Below are 20529 nucleotides of genomic sequence, written 5' to 3'. Positions count from 1 at the left end.
TAAAAAGATGGTTTCCCTCGAGGGAGAGCAGTTGCACAGAGGATAAGAACATGCATTTGGAGTGCATTGTAATTTGTCATATGCTCCCATCCCTGCTACTCTCAAATACACAATAGCACTCTCACAATCATAGTCTGCCCTTTGACTTGTAAACACTTTTATTCATATAATGCATATGAATATTACATAAAGATAATAATGCATGTATGTATATATATGCCCGTGACCTATCGTTTAGTAACATTGAAATCACACGGGTTGAAGAGGATTTGCTTATAATTGACTGATTCCACGAATAGAAGATGGTATATGACTCTTAAATGATTCAGAGGTGCTCCCATTCTTAGCTGCTCCCAAGGCCTTTGTACCACACTTCACAACTCACCATTTTATCCACACAGCAGCCGATAGATAAAAAAGGCTGTGATTTAAGAGTGTTTAAATGTCAAGTCACACCAATTCGTATGCCACTTAGATCAATTTTTAATTGTGGGGACTATCATTAAAACATGAGAGACCGAATGCCAGGCTTTGGATGAATAATCTAGACTGCATAGCATTAGCTCACTTAGCTCCCTCAGATCTTGGATACAATAGCTACAGTACTACGGAAAAATAATGGTGGCAAAAAAAGTAAAATGAAATATTCAATAGAAAATGATCTTCAGATTTGTCTCCCATGAACTCGTTTATAAAACTCGGTTTGCACTACAATGAGGCCAAAACTTTGTCTAACAGCTCCTTTGTGCCAAAGGTGAAAACAAACTGAACGTGGAACATTCACTCCTCCACGCAAAGACTATACCTGTCGAATGTGGTGCACTTTTCACAAATGCAGCACAGAGAAGCGGAAAGCAGCGAGGAAATGCCAGTTTGAGAAAGTCATATTAAGTGCTCGTTTGAAACCAAAACGTGGCTTCTGATGACAGAAGGGACGCTGTTAACAGTGGCACAGATAGATGTGCATGCACCGTACAGCTGTGGGAATTGAATACCACACAGAGTTTATCACGTGCAATTATGTTGGCAACATAAACCTTGCTACTTGGCAAATAAAATAATCAGCTGCCAAAACGAGGCCCTTCTTTATGTTCTAAATGAGTGCTTACAAAAGTTTAACCTTTTTTTCTGAACACTCGTCAGAGAGTTTGCCATTCAGTGCAGATCCTCGTGCCTGTGTCCTGCTGCTGCACTATATGACCCTCTCTGTCTGCCTCTCATGTTGGTAAAACCCCTCATTATTGCTCATGTTCACTCAAATCTACTTAATAGGGCACTTTGCATTGTCCTTTTGTGATGAAATGGTGGCGTGAAGAGGCTTTTCTGCATAGATTTCTGCTCCAGATTGGATCAGAGGAGGGAGAGTGCGTGCAGGTGTGTGTAGTGGCACATACGGAAGGTTTTATAAGTTCGAATTATTTTTGCGTTATGTTCGTTCATATTTTTAAAGTCTGAATCTCATGCACAGATATGTAAATGAGGCGCTAGGTCAGTTTTGGTTATCCTTGTATATCTTAATGCACCTTACTTTTTCTACCTGTGTAATTCATGGCATTGTAAAAATGGTATAGAATCAGCTTCAACTAAAATATGACACACATCTTAGTAATGTTCTCATCCATCATCTAGTCTGGGTCTGCATAATATTTGACATAATATATTGCGACTAAACCCTTTGAAAATATCATCTGCCTCTCCCGCTGTTTCACCTTGTCACATTGAACACCGTCAGTCTCCCCATATTAGCCACTGGCACTGACTCTCATTCATGTCCCTATAATGAACGTGGCTATGACTTAGCACTGGAGCCCTAATGGGAAAAAGTGTGACAAAGCCAGGGACCCATAATGGAGGGCTCTCTAATGTGCTGGAAATTGAAAGATTAATAATTCAAAAGCAACTGGCCATGAATCAGGTGGCCATTTTTGCCCCAGTATATTTTTTTGTTTGGCACCTTTCTCTGCAACCTGTTGGTTCTGACCTTCATCAGAGGGCATACGTGAGAGCCTTTTTTTTTTCTTCATGCTTCCGAGTTCCTACAGTTGATGAATAAAGACTTTTGGGGTAATGTAATTCAGCATAGTGCGCCACATCTTCCCTAACCTTGTCACAGAAACACACCGTCTACAGGTATATATATAGGCTCTCATGAATTCCAAATGATCCTCTCTCTATGTTTCGAACATGCTCTCGAGCTGGATTTCATAAACAACATCTACAATACCGTCCAATGTAGATGTCTTTTCACATAACACACCATTTCTGCACAAATATTATTTATTGATATCATTGTTCATATTGTACCATTAAGAAAACATTTGATATTTACTCACTTTACTCAATACAACAAAATATTTGTGTGTATGGACTTTTCAACATCTCATAGTATTTGACTTTTACAACTAGACCACCTAACTAGAAGTCTTCATAAACTTAAACCTTTACAGTGCCATTACTCGCCACAAAGTACCGTATCCTTCATAACCTTGTCACAAACGCAGTCTTAACACCTGTGTCCTCATGCATGCAAAATATCCATCCATGTGCTTAACATGCGCTGCTCAGTGCGTTATCCTGGCTGTTGTGTTGACAGTGTGCCTTTCTACTGACCTTCCACCTCTCCAGACTTCATAAATAGCCCATGTGTGACGACTGCATCCATAAGTCATTCAAATGCACTCGTCCAAGTTATATTTTTGCAGCAGCAGGATGTGGAGATGTCATATATCCCGGGCCCTAAAGAGGGAAAGAAGCTGAATCTATCATACATGTTCAGCCGTGGCTGTCCAACTCCACATGTGTGATGTATGTCTATGGGCCGTACGCCTTTAGTCATCCCTGTCACTTTCTCATGTGCCCAACTTCCTGCACACTCCCACGGTCGCAAGCATTTGATAAACTGTCAAACCCTCCTCCCCATGTGCATTATAAATTCAAGCTATTTCAGATCAAGCTCAGGAGTGGAGCAGATTTTGTATTGTCATGTACTGTACCTCTATAGTGAAAAAAGAAAAAATACAGCAAGATGGTATAAGTCTCTAAAAAGTGGTCTCTAATAATTTTGGGAATTGGTTGTGCATGAAACGAGTTTTAGAGAGCTGAGTGTGTACACTAATGAACATTTTAGGGCCTTAAAGCTCCAGTAAGCCTGGCCCGTCTCTGTTGTATTCCCACACTGCATCGTTACATGCGCCACATTCATAACTCCAGCTGACTTTGTCCCACCTCACACTATACCATGAACGCGGCCTTCACCTGCGACTGCACCAGGTAAACACAAACACGTGCAGGGATCACAAAATAAGTGGAAATGTTTGAAGCAGCAAGAGGGGGTGGGGGTGCGGGAGGATGCTGTTCAACACAGGTGTCCATGTGAATGAGTTTGTGCTATCCTACTGTCTCATAACCATCTCTGCATCTCGGAGGCTTTATCAAATCCTGCTAATCCTCAGTCAGATTCGGCTTTTCTGCAGCGCTGGTTATAGTCATCACCATTGCACCATTTTAGAGTACAGCAGGCATGCATTAAATATTTTTTCTGTGCCTATACCGCACAGTGTAAATAGAGTTTCACTGTTAGAAGATGACAGATGCATCGCTTTTCTGAATGTTAATCTGAATGTAAATCACGCACAAAACGCAAATAAAATTGTACATGCTAATTTAAAGTCGCACTCGCAATTTAGCACCTGGCTGAGTAAGTCAGGCACTTGTTATCCCACCTGGCCTCCACTATCCGCATACACTGGTGTGTGAATGAGCGTGTGGCGCAGTAGAGTACATAAAGAGCTGATGTCTCCATTTATATATCTATTCAACTTTTTCTTTTTTTGTCATTGAAACTGAAGATTGTTTTTTTTTTCTCTTTGTAGGTGCTGGCTACGATTGGACACGTACTTCATCTGGAGTTTTATAGGCCCTGCCACACTCATTATTATGGTAAGGCATTTACTACAGCACATATCAAAACTGCAAGCTGAGACGAATAAAATCATCATTCCCTCTTATGTTTTTTCGTTGGTATGTTTTAACAATCTGAAAATCTTTTTGAAAGCATTCTGGGCACACACTGGAGTGAAAATGACAGGGGTGTCAGATAAATATTGGCACCCTATTGATGTACTGTTCTATTTCAGGCAAACACTGTGAGACTTGTCAATGACAGTCCCCTTTCTTCTATGGCTATTATTTACCGCAGGTTAACAGAAAAATCAATTGCAAATGGTGAAGGACAAATACGAACCGGGCAACACACAGATTAAAAACATAGAAACAAAGCTATGAAAAGAGTGTTTGCCAAAAAATGCTTCCAATTAGGTGAATGTCAGTGCCGACGCTCCGCTCTCATTCTCTGGAAATGTCAGGCTGGCTATCACCGATCTAACTGGGTCTTTTAGCAATATCAGTGCATGTGGGACTGATATGTCTCTCCACCAATTGGTACTGGCAACACAATAGTGCAGACCATTAAGCTTTTTTTGTGTGAGTGCGTGTGTTTGTGTGTGTGTGTGTGTGTGTGCGTGTTGCGAAGACGGCATCTGCAAGAATTGGATTTCTATTGTACCAATGACCTAATGACTGCCATGCATTCCCCCTGACGCTTGAGCTTAGTATATTTTGAGCATATAAAGTCAGTGGGTGATTGCCGAGTTATTCAGTGTCCCCCAGCCAATTGCTACAGGGGCAAATGAAATTAAATACAATGTGTCTGTGTGTGAGACTGAATCGTTGCGGTGACATTGTGTTTTTAATTGGCTCATGTCACATCGTAACTTTATTTTATTTTTTAAAAAGCCTCGACAGATTTAACATTGAGGTGGAGGACAGGTTCATGCTTAGTATCTGTGTCACATTATACCAAAACTGTCACAAAAATATATCCTGAGCCAACAAGGTGAAATTTATAATGAAAAGACATTGTGAAAGCAGCCGATTTGGCTTCTGGCGGCAGAGTCTTAGCTCGCCATCTCTTGTGTGTTACAGCTCAACGTAATCTTCCTGGGTATAGCGCTTTATAAGATGTTCCACCACACGGCTATTCTCAAACCGGATTCAGGATGCCTGGATAACATCAAGTAAGTGCACACTGCCCTTGTGAGAGGATAAATATATATATATATATATATATATATATATATCAAATCTGAAGATGAATGTGGCCATGCACGCCTGTGATTATGTCCTTGTTTTTGTCATAGAAAATCATTTCACCTCGGCTTGACATTCCATCACATTATTATTCCCAGTCATGTCACTATTACTCGTATGCGTCTCTGAGAATGAAATCTGGCTTAATCTATGCTAAGCGCTAAATCTCATGAAATCTAACAAGCTTATTAATCAGAATTTCCTGTAGTGTTTTTTTTTTTTTCATCAAAAAGTCATTGTGGCCGTTTCAGATAATTTACTGAATGCCCCTTTTTCAGAATTTATGAATCTGAACTTCTGATTTATCATTTAGATCGCATGCAGTTTCACCACAGTTTCAAGCAGGAAGCGGATGACAAAAGTGACTCTTGATTCAGTGCTTTTTACACTGAATCAGAATGAAGTACAAAAATCAAAAGGCAAATTAAGACCATGATGACGCTTTGGATTTTCCCTCTTTTTGCAATAGTTTTCCGAGCACGCTGAAAGCTCAAAAGATTGTAATCTATTTTCCATTCACTCATTGACTTTTAATGTGGTTCATTTCCTTATTAATCATCATTATGTTCTTTTTGTGTTTTTCTCTTTTTGTTCTATTTCCTGTCCCCCATCTCCATCTGCCATCATGGTTGTCTTTTTTGTGGCTTTGGCTGTGGTAAGGCCTCTTCCCACTTTTCCTTTTTGTCCTTCCCAGAAACCCTCTCCCCACCCCTCCCTAAATGAGCCCAGATTGACTGTGTAGTACATCCACTCTGTTAAATGCATTACGTGTTCGTTTGCGATGTGTGTGTGAGCTCCCGTGACCTATAGAAACTAATGCGCGATTGAAATATAATGGCGCGATGTGAATGAGGAGGGGAGAGAGGGAGAGAAGTTGACTCTGGGGAGCACTGGAGGGAAGAGGTGAAATGGGTGGATTGTGAGGAGTGGAATGGAGTGCGCACCCTTTATAGAAGAAGGGGTCGTCAGTTCGAGCTTTATTGGAGGTTCTGTCTCGCCGGAATGGTGCCACGGAGGCCAACGTCAAATGAATCACTGCAGTCTCACTTGCTTTGTTACTTTCTCTGTGTCTCTGTCCGGGCTGCAACGACTAATCTGATTAGTCGGTGTGTAGTCGGCCATTAAAATAATCAACAAATAGTTTAGTAATTGGTAACAATTTTCAGCTCTGTACACTGACACACGACACAGGTTTCATCGCAAAGACAGCCTCACATTAAATCCACAGTGAAGGCTCAATCATTTGATATTTTTGTGTTGATTTTTGTCATTGAATATACGATGCTGTGTGAATCCGAAACTTTTTTGTGGGATTAATTTGAACAATGTTGCTTCCGTATTCTCCAGACTATAAGTTGCTCCGGAGTTTAAGACGCACCAGCCAAAAATGCGTAATGAAGAAGAAAAAAACATATATAAGTCGCTCTGGAGTATCAGTCGCACTAGCCAAAAAAAGCCTGATGAAGAAAAAAACAACAGGCTGAATAGGTGTACGGTATGCTAACGTAACACATTGATGGTTGGCTACATGATTCATAAACAACTAACTAAATAGGTGTCTGGCATGTTAATGAGACACAAACAGTTCAAATAACTATAGCATAAAAAACATACCAAACTCTTGATCCAAATCACTAAATCCATTGAAATCTTCATCCTCGGTGTCACTTCTGAACAATCGCCTTTGCAACGACCTAGGCACGGAGGCGTTACTGCACCGTTGACAAACCTTTCCCGGCAGCACGTTTTTCAAGCTCTCATTCGCGAACTCGTTCCTCTAACTCTTACAGTAAGAGTAACCCCCGCTTTCACCAGTCCCCTTTCATTCTGCTGCTCGATTACCGTTTTCAGCTGCATATTTCACAATTTACAGCTTGCAATCTGCAGAATAGGATTTTCTTATTGAGGGCTTTGGGTTCAGAGTAGCAGATACTGCTACGCAAGCCTAGAGCACCCTCTAGCGGCTGTCAGTATGAAAATAACAAACATGTGAAATTATGCAGTATATTTTGATGTATAAGTCACACATGTATAAGTCGCAGCCAAACTATGAAAAAATGTGCGACTTATAGTCCGGAAAATACGGCACTATGTGCTCCACATTTGGTCAATTTAATAATAATTTGCTGTTAGAATTCTCTTACAAGCCTTTTTTTTTTATTAATCTGCTTAAAAAGTAATTGTTTGACTTTTTGAGTAAATGATGAAATAGTCACTAACAAGTCAAGTGCTAAAATAGTTAGCAGTTGCAGCTCTAGCCTCAGTATCAATATTCCTCAGAGGTTATCACTTTCCAGTCAGCCACACTAGCCATGTCCGACCACAAACCATGACCTTTAGTGTGGAAATGTCACCCCTAATGGCCGTAATGTCCGACTACTTACTGCCCAAAGAACCCACGTATACCCAGTCTAGACCAGACCTCCATGACATTTTGTCCTTTATGAAGCACCTCAGCCTTGGCTTTATTTAAAAATTAAGGGCTTTCAAAACTTTTATTAAAGCTGCTTCCATGGTGAGAGTGCAAATGATCCTGGCAGACTTCATTTTTGGCTGGGAATATGTTCTTCGTAAAGAAACTGTTGACTTCCACTATATTACTTATATGACATCAGCTAACTTCCCCATCTTTCTATAAAATGAAATTCTTTTTAGGCGAGGTCCTGCTGTTTTCTCCATTCCCCTCCCACTGCGACAGGACTCTGAGTGAACCCCTTCGCTAACGCCTTTCCTATGTTTTACGGTCCCACATGCATCATATGTGTCTGACAGCCACTCAGTGCTAAATTAAAATGGTGTGCCCTTTTTCCACGTCTAGGTCCTGGGTCATTGGGGCCATAGCGTTGCTGTGTCTGCTGGGCCTCACCTGGGCTTTTGGCCTTATGTACATCAATGAGAGCACCGTTATTATGGCGTACCTCTTCACCATCTTCAACTCGCTGCAGGGCATGTTCATCTTCATCTTCCACTGTATACTACAAAAGAAGGTAAGCTGGGGTTGTGATTCATTGAGAGTCGATTAAGCAAACACTGCATCTCACTTTGTTAAAAGAGAATAGAGTTTTTATGGCCCCCAAGGGAGTAAATATATTTTTGATATGTTTGATAGGCAAACAAGATTTGTCTCGCTGAATACGGTTACTGAAATGAAGGTCATGTTCAGGCTGCATTTTGATACTACTTAAAAGATTGGTTCAGTGCTAAAATATGTATTCTATTTCATATCAATAGCAGAGTATGTGCTATCTTTCTATTCTTTTGTGTTACATTTGTAAAGGGTTATAAAACTTGGTATGCACAGGATGTATCACTTGTTTCATTTGAAATATGGTTTGCAAAAGGAGCCTACACATTGAGGATATTTTTTACCTAGTCTCCCACACACTGACAGTGCTCTGGAGTACAGAGAGGAGTATGATGTGAAGGGAAAGAGCGGTTAATACTTTTGTCTGGCTGCAGTCCCGCTGAGAGTCTTTCACTTTTAAAGGTTTGACCATTGAACAAGTGCAGTGTGTATCTGTGCACTGCACTTAGGTATGTGAAAGGCCGAGGGATCAGGTATCCCGAGACATGTCCTCAGAACAGTGCTGAGGTTTTCTTTGGCGCCGGCCCAAAGTGCTTTCTCCCAAGAAGCATGGAACAACTCAGCATGCAGCTGTGCAAACAGAGCATGTGGCAACACACGCCTGCCAGTCCAACAAGCTTGTTAAAAGCCAATTAGGTCCTTATTTGTTCTAACTTGATTGCGATCTAAATGCAGATGTTCTTTGTGTACAAGTGCATCATATGTCTCTCAGAGGAATAGGTCCATTTCAGATCAGTATGGCTGTAATAATATTTGGGCTGAGGTTGATAAGGATAGGGAGTTAATCATTTCATGTGTGTTTTAGAACTTTCATGTTTGCTTCAAGAATCTCATAGCAGCAAAATAAAGATTCTGAGAGGAATCTGTTTTAAATTAAAGTAAGTACGTAAAGATTCAGGTTGTTCACACCTGTGTGCCACCTTCCCTCCACAGGTGCGTAAAGAGTACGGCAAATGCCTTCGTACTCACTGCTGCAGCGGTAAAAGCGTGGAGACCTCCATCTCTTCCTCCAGTAAGACCACCACATCTCGGACGCCTGGCCGCTACTCCACAGGCTCACAGGTGAGCTTACCTGCCTGCACACCAGGACGCTACAGCACTGCCGACTCTCAGGTGAGACCAGAGCGCGCCAACTGGGTCCTCGGTTATCATCCGACACTTTCAACTACAATCCATACATTTGAAAAAAAAAAAAATCTGTGGTGTACATTCTTCACCTTTATACCATTTGAATATAAAGGTGAAGTATGTACACCTCAACACCCTGGAATAAGAAGGAAATCTGTATTAATCCTATTTAGTGTAGCTTTTTCTGAAATAGTTTAATCCGTGATTTGACGAGTAAAACCTTGCCTGCTACTGTATGCATTCTTTTATCTGTCTGACTATTTTTAGTCTTAAAAACCCACAGTTGTGAAATTAATATTATGTTTTTGTAATAGGCTCCAATGTATTTACTCAAGCATTGCAGTATTCTCTGCATTCAAAATGAGCTCATGGATTGTGTTGAAAGTGTGATGATCGAACCCCAAGTTACACCTTCAAAATATTGTCACAATTTTACACAAAGTACAATTGGGACTAATGGACCATCGCCTCTCCCACCTGTTATTCCCCCACCACATTTAAACACCTCTCCAACACTGAACTGCCCTTTTCGCACAACCTATTTTTGCTTACCATATATTTCCCCTTTTGTTGTCTTTCATCGCCTCTTCCTCTCCCCTCACCCCGACCACAATCACCGCGTCTTCGTCCCCTCCTTTCTCTCCTCCTTTTTTTCTGCTCGTCTCCTGCACACAGAGCCGAATCAGGCGGATGTGGAATGACACTGTGAGGAAGCAGGAGTCTTCCTTCATCACTGGAGATATCAACAGCTCAGCAACGCTCAACAGAGGTAACAGCGGGATACCTACCATTGGCATGCTCATCACTGTCACTATATGTACTTTATTAATAGCGGGAGGGCCTCAAAGCATACGCTACCGTTTAGTCGAGAGGTAGGAGCCAGAAACTCTGATAAGAGCCCTGTGTTCTTCCAGACAAGGATTAGCAAAACAGCAATTGGACTTTAAATACATTTTTTGTCATTATGGTTTTGAAATGCACTACGTTTTCAACTTAGCATTGTGTTTGTACACAAGTGAAATTATATTTAAGCTCCAAAGCAATCGTAGTCGTTGTAGCAGTAAAGCATTTATTAGTGTTGTTCAAGGGGAGCACCTTTTAGCTTTGTCTACATTTAAATGTGCTTAATGATCTTAAGTAAAATGATAAATGTCCATGAGCAAGCTATAACATTTTTTGCTTCTCATCTCAGCTATCATTACACACACATTTCTGCATTTCATGTTTAATATCACTAACCTCCTTCTAGAGTTAAATAACTGAAAAATAATAAGAAAATAATGTAGGTACAGTGTTGTTTAACCACACACTTTGCTTAGTATCTGAGGTTCCAAAACTTTTAATAGTCATGCTTTGCTAATTTGACACGTTAGCGTACTTAGCTATAGTTAGATGTTACTTAAAGGAACAAGCCACTGTTTTTACATACTGAGATATGTTCTTACCTGAGCTTAGCCGAGTTGATGCGTAACTGTCTGGTCTTTAAGAAGAAGAAGAAGAAGAAGAAGAAGATCTTTATTTATATAGCGCCTTTCACAGACATGGTCACAAAGCGCTTTACATGAGACAGTTGTACATTCACTCCATACTCGGTGGTGGAAAGCTACGTTTGTAGCTTCAGTTTCCCCTGGGGGAGACTGTCAGAAGCGCTTTCGCGACTTTACGCGTGCACTCAGTCACGCAAAAAGACCAACGATGTTATTAGCATTTAGCCTCTCCTCCTCTCCTCCTCCGTCAAACGGCGGCGAAGTTAGAAGTGACCAAGCTCTTCCACATTTTCCCTATTTAGTTACGTGAGTAGTTACATGATCCAAGTATAGTTACACAAGTATTACGCCTTACAATATAGTACCCCTTTTTATCCACTTAGAAAATCGACATGTTTAATTTTGTGTAACTATACTTGGATCATGTAACTACTCACGTAACCGTATTTAAATAGGGGAAACGTGGATGAGCTTGGTCACTTCTAACTTCACCCCCGTTTGGTCCCATAGAGGAGAGGAGGAGGAGAGGCTAAATGCTAACAACATTGTTGGTCTTTTTGCGTGACTGAGTGCACGCACAAAGACCAGACAGTTACACATCAACTCGTTTAAGCTCAGGTAAGAACATATCTCAGTATGTAAAACCGGTGACCTGTTCCTTTAATGGGTGCCAATTAACACGTTAGCGTTCCTCCGTTCTATCTGAAATACAATAATCACATTTAGCCGCATAAACCCTGCTTCAATGGCCTTCACGGTGACTTTACAAGCCTATTGTGATTTCTTATTGACTGCGTCTTAGACTTTTGGCCCATTCATTTGATCCCTCTATGGCGTTTCTTTTCAAAGGACTTCACTTTGTGACTGTGGGCCAATTCCCTCACTGTAAATAATGCAAATTTACTGCCAGCTTTAATAATCTTTTCCCAGACTTTAAAACCTCTTTAACCGCACTATTACAAATGCATTGGTAAGCACACGAGACACGTCCGGCTTAGCTTTGCCCGTGTAGGCAGCGGTTAGCTGTTAAATGTGTATTATGCTAAGTATTTCCTGTATGTTCCTGGGTGATTACTGTAGAAGCCACAGTAATGGTCAGTGAGAATGGATTGTACAAGCGTGGCCGGTTGGAGAGCTGGGGTAATGAGGACGTAGACGGTCCGAATGCCTACACATTTCGACACATAGACTCGCTTCCACCGCCATTTGTTAGTCTCCGAGTCGAGGTGTGGCCCCGGTTTCCTCCAGGCCACTAATAAGCTGTTAGCATGACAGATTGATGCTAAAGCTACGCGGTGTGTGTCAGCGGCAGAATTATCACACACTTAGAGGGGCTGGCTAAAGAGACACCCCCCCACCCCCACACACACACACACACACGTATCCAACTCTCTCTCTACAAAATATAGGCACCGCTTAGCTTGGAAATTTCAAATGACTTTGTTACTGCGGCTTATATGGATGGAAAGCTATGAATTGGATATCCTGATAGGAGATTGACTTGTAAAAATGACAGCAGTGGGTTTCATTTAGAGCTACTTTGGAAGGCAGCAGGAAATAATCTGCTTCCGTTTTACACAGCATATTTATAATGTCACTTATAGTTTACTACCTTAATGTCCAAGCGTTTAGTACACTCCTACATTTACTGCCGCCATTTAAATTTATTAGATTTATTAAGTGTGACTCACTGAAACACTGTGGCCTCGCCGCAAAACAGGTATATAGAACACAGCTTCAAAATCATCCATGCACTGAAGATTTTGACTGGTATGCAGTGACATCAGAGAGATTATCACATAAATACCATTATACTAGAGCTGCACGATATGAGGAAAAAGTGCAACATTCAATATCAGTAGCACTATTATTACATTATTGTACTTAACTGTTTCAACACAAAACTAAGCATATTTTAAAATAATGCAATCATAATGCAATCATAATTATCTATTTAGGTAAATCTCAGCCAGATGGAAGACTGTGACATAATGTGACTTCTTAATATATGGGTTTTACGTCACCTAATATTGCAACAACAATAATTTGGCGATATATTGAGCAACACTACATAATACGTACATTCGTATTGGCGACACACTTTTTTTGATTTCACAAAAGTAATAATTTATTTGTCTACTTAACCTGAATCTTCATTACTTTTCTGTTGGCGTAACCTCGCAACCCATCTGAACCACATTTTCTCCAGATTGGCTTTACCCAAATCTAAGACAATGAAAAAAAAAAGGCAACAAATTATTTTTTGGGGGGTTAAGCTGAACTAGAGAAAATGCACTTGGTTAAGGCGGGGGTTAAGAGGTTAAAAATATGGAAAAGTGACAATTGTATCTGTCATTTGCTAAATATATAGTAGTTTATATGTCATGTGGAAACGGATGCTCAGTTTCTTAATTATTTGGCTACTTCCTTTGTACTACCTTAATAACTTTCTATGGCTGCAACAATACACCTCTTTCAGCCAGAGCTTACTCAGACACTTCCCAGATCTTTTGTCCATTAAGTCTCCTGTAGTCACGCTTCCCTGCTCAAGCGTTTACTGGGACGCAGCGCACACACCTCCCCGTGTCTCTGTCCAGCCTGCGGACGTGTCTGGCTGCCAGGATGACTTGTCGAGTTGCTTTTCACCTCAGACTTACGTTTTATTTATTTATTTTTCGCCTGTTTGATTTACCTGTGCTCTTCTCTCCCTCTTTCTTCCACACACTCACCCCCATCCACTCCTCTTACTGCCGCATCTGCATACTGTCTCCCCCCTTCTCTGTCCGCCTCTCAACACCCCTGCCTTCTCCACTCGGCTGTCTCTGTCCTCTCTCCTCTCTCCTCTCTCCTATCTGCCTGTACCAGGAGCCATGGCTAATCATCTTATAACTAATGCTCTCCTTCGTCCCCATGGTACTAACAATCCTTATAACACGCTACTGGGGGATTCTGCAGTCTATAACAACCCGGCCGTGGGCATGTACAACACTCAAGGTCTGCATCGTCTTTCTCTTTTGATAAATAGGAAGCACTTTTACATGTATTTGCTGCATGCTTGCCTGCCTTATAGCCAGACTGTAACTTTGATGCATTGGGGGGTAATATCTGGTATCACTGTGGCTCCCAAGAGACTCCCATCCATCATAGTGTCTTTGACAAAGGACACCCACTGGGCAATTTTTACTCCACATAAAAGCCTCCCCAAACAGCGCTGACTTTTAGTGAACATCACAGATATTTGTCCAAAAGAATTTGACCATTTATTTAACCTCTCACTTCCTGTCTCCCCGATCAGGGAGTTAGGGTTAGGTTTAGGGTCAGGGGTTAGGGTTTGGAACGGAAAATGTGATGTAAGTTGTGTTTCACTCACACAGATCTCACGCATACTTTTAGAAACTAGAAGGTCTTGGCTTTCAAATGAGGTATCACACTGGCATACACTGTAGGCCAGGGGTCCCCAACTGGCGGACCTGGGTCGAGATCCGGACCTTCAGAGGCTTTAGTCTGGACCCCAAAGCCTTTTCATCTTCTCAATATACTTTCTAAGGCTGAATTAAAAATTATCTAAGCAATTTGAACAACATTGAAATAAAATTGCATAATGATTGATTCATTGATCAGCTTTGCTTTGTAAATAGACAACCTGTGCTCATGTTTTAACATTTTCAAGAGCAATGACTGCATGTCGATCGCTATGAAAGAAAGGTTTGCTGTAGGCTGTAAGCTTGCCAGTTAATACACTTGGAGATTTGGATATGTGTAATTACTAACCTTAAATTCAAAGATTCAAAAGGTTCAATTTTTTTTTTTTTTTTTGTCAAACCATGTGAATGATCTAACCCTATCCCTAAGATGGCAGATATCAGGTTAAAGAGGGTCCACCACTGATAATAATATATAGTTTCCTATATTAGTAATATAACTTGAAATATACCATGCTTGGAATCCATCTTGTTTGATATGACTGTTTAGGTGTGCCACTGAATAGAATAGAATAGAATAGAATAGAATAGAATAGAGTAGAGTAGAGTAGAGTAGAGTAGAGTAGAGTAGAGTAGAGTAGAGTGGAATGGAATGGAGTAGAATGGAATGGAGTGGAGTAGAATGGAATGGAGTGGAATAGAACTTTATTGTCTGTTAAAAAGAGCAGAAATTTATCTTTCAACAAGGCTCAATTAAAACCAATTCAGTAAAAACACACACATCATTAAGAAATGTTACATAAAAAAGAACAACATAAAGTACAGTGCTACCAGGCGCTATTTAGGAAAGCGCTTCGAGCCACATCAGTGAACTGAAATACAACAAACGAACCAAATTACCACTGGCTCATTGGACATCACAAAACTGCACACGCATATTGATCAAAATGCATTTTTTCATGCAAGTCACTTGGGAGCCATACATGTTTTTGAGTTTGTCCATTTCTGCGTGACCTTGTTTTGTGCATCTTTTTTCATTTTCTTTTTTTATGTGAACTCTATGAAATGCAGAGTGCACTCAAAACACAGTCATTTTCTAAATGAATCATGGTTTGCTGATAGTGTGATTGTTTAAACTTTAAACTGTGCACTCACGTATCTGTCTTTTCTCTCCTTCTCCTCCCTCATGCTGTCCATTAGCACCTTACCGAGACACAAGTACGGTTAAACTAATACTTACTCCTCTACTTCAACACAATCCACTGTCTTCTCTCTCAGCTAGTTCCAAAAGCACTACGACTAGCAATTTGACACCAATCTACATCAGAGGAGCAGCTTTTGTTTGGCTGTCAGCCATGTTAACACACTGCCTCAGTTCTCCAGTTTATGTAATCTGACGTGCTGGAATTTGCCGTTACAGTTTTCTGTTGGAGATTTACAGTATTACTTTTAGTGATATGGATAGCAGTGGGTTATATTTCCCATTACTCTGTTTGGATGTGCATATTTAAGATAATTCTAGACAAATAATATTAATCAGGCATAAATATGATCTTTGAAAAGGGGAAAGATGGATGATCCAATGCTGGTTCTGATAAACTGTGTTTTGCCTGATCTGTAAGCATTTTATTTTACTCTAGCAACAAACTAATATTTATTATCTTGGTAGTAAAATGAGAGAAGGAATTACATCATTGGATTCTGTTAAATAAATTATGAACGCTAGAAGCACTTTTTGACTCAGAAAATTATAATTACCATTTGTATTCTCAGTTCCCTCTAATAATATCATGTATTAATGCAAAATCTCTTTTGACAAATTCTAACAATTACTTAATTATTCATCCTTTTCTCCTTCAGAGGGCATTTTGAACAATGCCAGAGACTCCAGCGTGATGGATACTCTCCCGCTCAACGGCAACCATGCCAACAACTACAGCATGGCCAGCAGCGAGTACCTGAGTGACTGTGTCCAAATCCTGGACCGCAGCGGGGGATACGGCACCCACAGCAACCACAAGGAAACGACTCTGGAAAAGAAGATCCTGAAGGAGCTAACGTCAAATTATATCCCATCATACCTGAACAACCACGAGAGAGGAACCACTGAGCGGAACCACAACCTGATGAACAAGCTGGTCAACAGCAACATGACCAACGGAGGTAAGCACCCTCACTTTGACTGTTGTCTTTATAAACAAGCTAATGTCACTCCATCATTAAACTGCACAGTAAAATATGGGCAGTACGGTGGCGATGCGGTCCAGGATTCGATCCTCGGCTGGAGTCTTTCTGTGTGGAGTTTGCATGTTCACCCCGTGTCTGTGTAGGTTTCCTCCGGTTTCCCCTTCCACTAAAAACATGTACAATAGGCTAGACTGAATGAGAGTGCGGGAACAATCTATGGAAATTAGCCCATAATCCAGTGCGGCGTGTTTACTTGCAGGAGTCGCATGTGTGTTCATTAAAGGGACTCGAAGCAAGTTGATCATTTTATGCTCACCACCTCAGGTCTTACACGTAACTTCAGTTTCTATATAAGTTTGTGCATGACGGAGCTTCGGTCTCGAATTAACAACTTTTTGAGTGACAGTGCAGGATTTTAGAGGCAGTTGTGGTGAATAGGTCTGGGCTCATTCTACACATTAGGACATGGCTGGAACATGTAGGGGGAGGAAAATACATAACTTTAACATATTTAAGCTCCGTCTAGTCCCTTTAACATGCACTTTCCCGACCAAATAGCCAACCAATAAATAAATACAAAAATGGCATTACAGTAGTACTGACATACAGTACTAAGTAACTTGTCCCTAGAGGCCTTAAGCGCAACCACAGGTGTCGTAGCAAGTTGCGATTTTTTTACTTATTAATTGTCTTGGAGAGTAAATACTACGCTGAAAAGGCAAAGGGAGAGAGGGATCTTGTACATCAAATTACAGAATGGGAGGAGCCCCAATAGACCCTTCTCACCTGGTTACAAGTCTATAGAGCTACTCCTACTTCTGTCCCTCCCCTTAAAGTACTCTTTCAAACATCCAAATCTGACTGACAGAGCTGGCCCCGCCCGAGATTGCCAAATAACATGTGACACTTCTGCAGTTACAAGTGCAAGCAGGAAAACTGAATGTATTGTTTTGAATTGAGTCAGCGGGCGGACCTATAAGACGATAACTTGGACGGCAAAAGGGGAGGGATTCTGTAATTTTACTCAGTGTTTCGGACTTCTAATTGACTACAACAAACAGAGTGGGTTACTTTACAATGGAATCTTTGGATTGATCGAAGCCCTGCAAAATTTTGTCACTCAAACTTGGCTGTAAACACTGTTTAAAGCGACGCTAGCCCGCAGTTAGCTTTGCCCGTTAGCATGATAGCTTCTTCTTCGTGATTCGTGTGTATTGGTTGCTCCGGTCCGGTGGCAGTCAAGTTGCAATTGTGGTTTTCTGGCCAGAGACACCAGGGGGAGATGAAAGACCTTTCAATCATCCCATAAACACTTGTATTGCCCCCACAGGGACTACAAAAAGGATTTATTAAGGTAAACACGTTACTTAGTTCTCTGTGGAGTTTGCATGTTCTCCCTGTGTCTGCGTAGGATTCCTCCGGGTACTCTGGTTTCCCCCATCACTAAAAACATGTACAATAGGCCAGGATGAATGACAGTGTGTTTGAGAGTGCGCTTGGGGGACTGCAGTACGGATGGAAATTAGCCCAAGGCTAATTTCTAGAAACCAATAAAAGACCAAATAAAAATTGTAGTTTATCAAATTTTAATTTAAAACTGTTTTCAAGATTAACTTTGTTTTATATTTGTGACATGTTTATTAGACAAAAAATGTGTTGTATATTTGAGCACTTTCAGTACACAGTAGTGAAGAGGTATTTGTGTGTCATTTCACAGAAATCATGACTTGTCGCCCAAACAGGTTTTCTACAAATATGTAGAGAGCAGTTTAATTGCTGTAATAGAATTAGCATTTTACTAAGCAGTAAGTCAACTTCAAACTGTTTTTCTTTTCTTTTTTCCTTTGCTTGAGAAACCACTCATGTTTCTGGTATTATTATTCCATTAAAACCTTTTGAGGGAAATAGATGTACTAAAGCAACATTTCACATATTGCGGGTGCGTTTCTAATCGCTGTTTCTTGTTGCTTGTGCAGGGAGCATGGCGGGGAGCAGTAGCAGCAGCAGCAGCGGCGTCAGCGGCTGCGTGGTCAGCTCCAAAGAGGACAACGGCCCCATGGTGCTGGACAACCCCGCGGCCTTCCCCCATGAGGAGAACCTGGGCCTGGAGATCATCCGCGAGGAGTCCAACGCCCCTCTGCTCCCGCCGCGGCCCCCTCCCCCTGACAGCCACCCGCCCCCGCCGCCACCGCCCCACAGCTTCTCCAGGCCGCGCCGCATGCCCCAGGAGACCAGCGAGAGCTTCTTCCCTTTACTGACCAACGAGCACACAGACGAGCACTCGCACTCGCCCAATCACAGAGACTCCCTTTACACCAGCATGCCGGTGCTCACCGACCTGCCCGACGCGCACATGAACGGGCTGACCGACGGCGAGGACGAGAGTTCGGGCGAGCTCCAGCCGTGTAAAAGCGCCACCGCCCCAGAGCTGGACGACGTGTACTACAAGAGCATGCCAAATTTGGGGTCGAGAAACCACCTCCATGATTTGCAAAGCTACTACCACATGGGCCGCGGGGGCAGTGACGGCTACGTGGTATCGGCCAATAAGGACGAGTCCGATTCGTCGCCCGAGGAGCCCCCAATAGACCCTTCTCACCTGGTTACAAGTCTATAGAGCTACTCCTAAGACTTCTGTCCCTCCCCTTAAAGTACTCTTTCAAACATCCAAATCTGACTGACAGAGCTGGCTCCGCCCGAGATTGCCAAATAACATGTGACACTGCTGCGGTTGCAAGTGCAAGCAGGAAAACTGAATGTATTGTCTTGAATTGAGTCAGCGGGCGGACCTATAAGACGACGACTTGGACAGCAAAGGGGGAGGGATTCTGTAATTTTACTCGCTGTTACTTTACAATGGAATCTTTGGATTGATCGAAGCCCTGCAAACCCCCCCGACCCCCACCCCCCCACCCCCAAATATGGACCGTCTTTAGCAGATCATAGCATATAGTCTCCAAAAAAACTTGGTGAAAGGAGCTGTCCGTCTGTCCGTTGTTATGTCTGTCCTCTCTGTCACTCTCTCAAAGACTGGAGAAAAGGAGCAGGTGCACAATATGAAACTCGTCCCTGAACAGGCTCCGCCCCCCCATTACCTGCCAATCAAAGTAGAGGACGTGCTTATGATACATGTCCCTTCACTACTGAGCCTCCCTGAATGACATGGGGCGGGGGGGGGCGAACAAACTGTAAACATATCACGCCGATGTTCTCTCTTCCTGTTCGTATCTGCTAAAAATGGAGTTGTGTCTGGGCTGGTGTAACATTCCTGCGACTTGTAGTGACTGCGGCTACTGTGTACTTCGGTGAAAAAGAAGGAAGATCATTTAACAAAAAGACTTAATTGAGGGAAAAAAGAAAAAAAAAACAGTTATCTTTCCTTTCTTCTGTACGCCTTTTTCGGTTCTCAAAAGGATTATGAAGAAACCACAAACTATTTCTATGTATTGTACAGAATACAGATACAAATGTTGCATATGACCAAGTCTTATTTTTTACATTTGCGTTTACAAATCTTTTTTGTCTGTGGAACTGTTTTGGAAATGTAATGCTCTGGTGTAGAAAGAGCAAGGAACAACCGTAGTCATATCACTTTTTCATCAATACAGAGACAATGAAGCACTTCTTATGAATTATTGCGCATATACCCGACACACTTCATCCTGGACCTTTTATAGACACACCACTATTACACTTTTGAGATCAATTGCTACTATATACTTTACCACTGTGTAGTTTTTGAAGTTCCAGAGATGGTTGATATGGTAATACTGGTCATTTTAATGAGCATAATTGTTTGGAGCCCACGGTAAAAATGAAAGAAAGAAAAATAAATAGGCAGCGAACGGTTTATGAAGCATATCCTCTCTTTTGCCAAATACTAATTGACGTTAATTGATGTGCTGGTCGACATGTTGCTGTACAGAACAAGAGAGAATTATAAATGTCATTGCTTGAACAAAGGGAGAAAATAAGAATGGAGCGCCGACTCCTGAAATGCCAAGATTACACTGGTATGTGTAGTGACAAAATGTGAAAACCACTGCAGCACTGTCCAACGAGGAGACGCCAA

At 41.6% G+C, this 20529-nt stretch overlaps 1 protein-coding gene across 4 annotated transcripts in view; it reads left to right on the top strand.

Annotated features, from left to right (window-relative positions):
• The window catches only part of adgrl3.1 (adhesion G protein-coupled receptor L3.1), a 150629-nt gene extending 130357 nt beyond the window's left edge, over positions 1-20272 (top strand). Inside the window, exons 18-26 of one of the 4 annotated variants that reach the window (XM_079553088.1) lie at positions 3873-3939; positions 4984-5075; positions 7967-8135; positions 9167-9295; positions 10037-10130; positions 13714-13842; positions 15471-15488; positions 16131-16433; positions 18434-20272. In XM_079553088.1, coding sequence (XP_079409214.1) covers positions 3873-3939; positions 4984-5075; positions 7967-8135; positions 9167-9295; positions 10037-10130; positions 13714-13842; positions 15471-15488; positions 16131-16433; positions 18434-19074 — 1642 coding nt within the window. In that variant the 3' untranslated portion in view covers positions 19075-20272. Of the gene's footprint in view, positions 1-3872; positions 3940-4983; positions 5076-7966; positions 8136-9166; positions 9347-10036; positions 10131-13713; positions 13843-15470; positions 15489-16130; positions 16434-18433 lie in introns of all 4 variants that reach the window. The other 3 variants (XM_079553087.1, XM_079553086.1, XM_079553085.1) reach the window with 3 other exon arrangements.
• The last annotated feature ends 257 nt before the right edge of the window (positions 20273-20529 follow it).

Source organism: Gobius niger (genome assembly GCF_951799975.1).
Source record: "Gobius niger genome assembly, chromosome: 3".
NCBI lineage: Eukaryota > Metazoa > Chordata > Actinopteri > Gobiiformes > Gobiidae > Gobius > Gobius niger.
The sequence above is the reverse complement of the archived record's forward strand: the minus strand, read 5'-3'. Positions and strand labels throughout refer to the sequence as shown.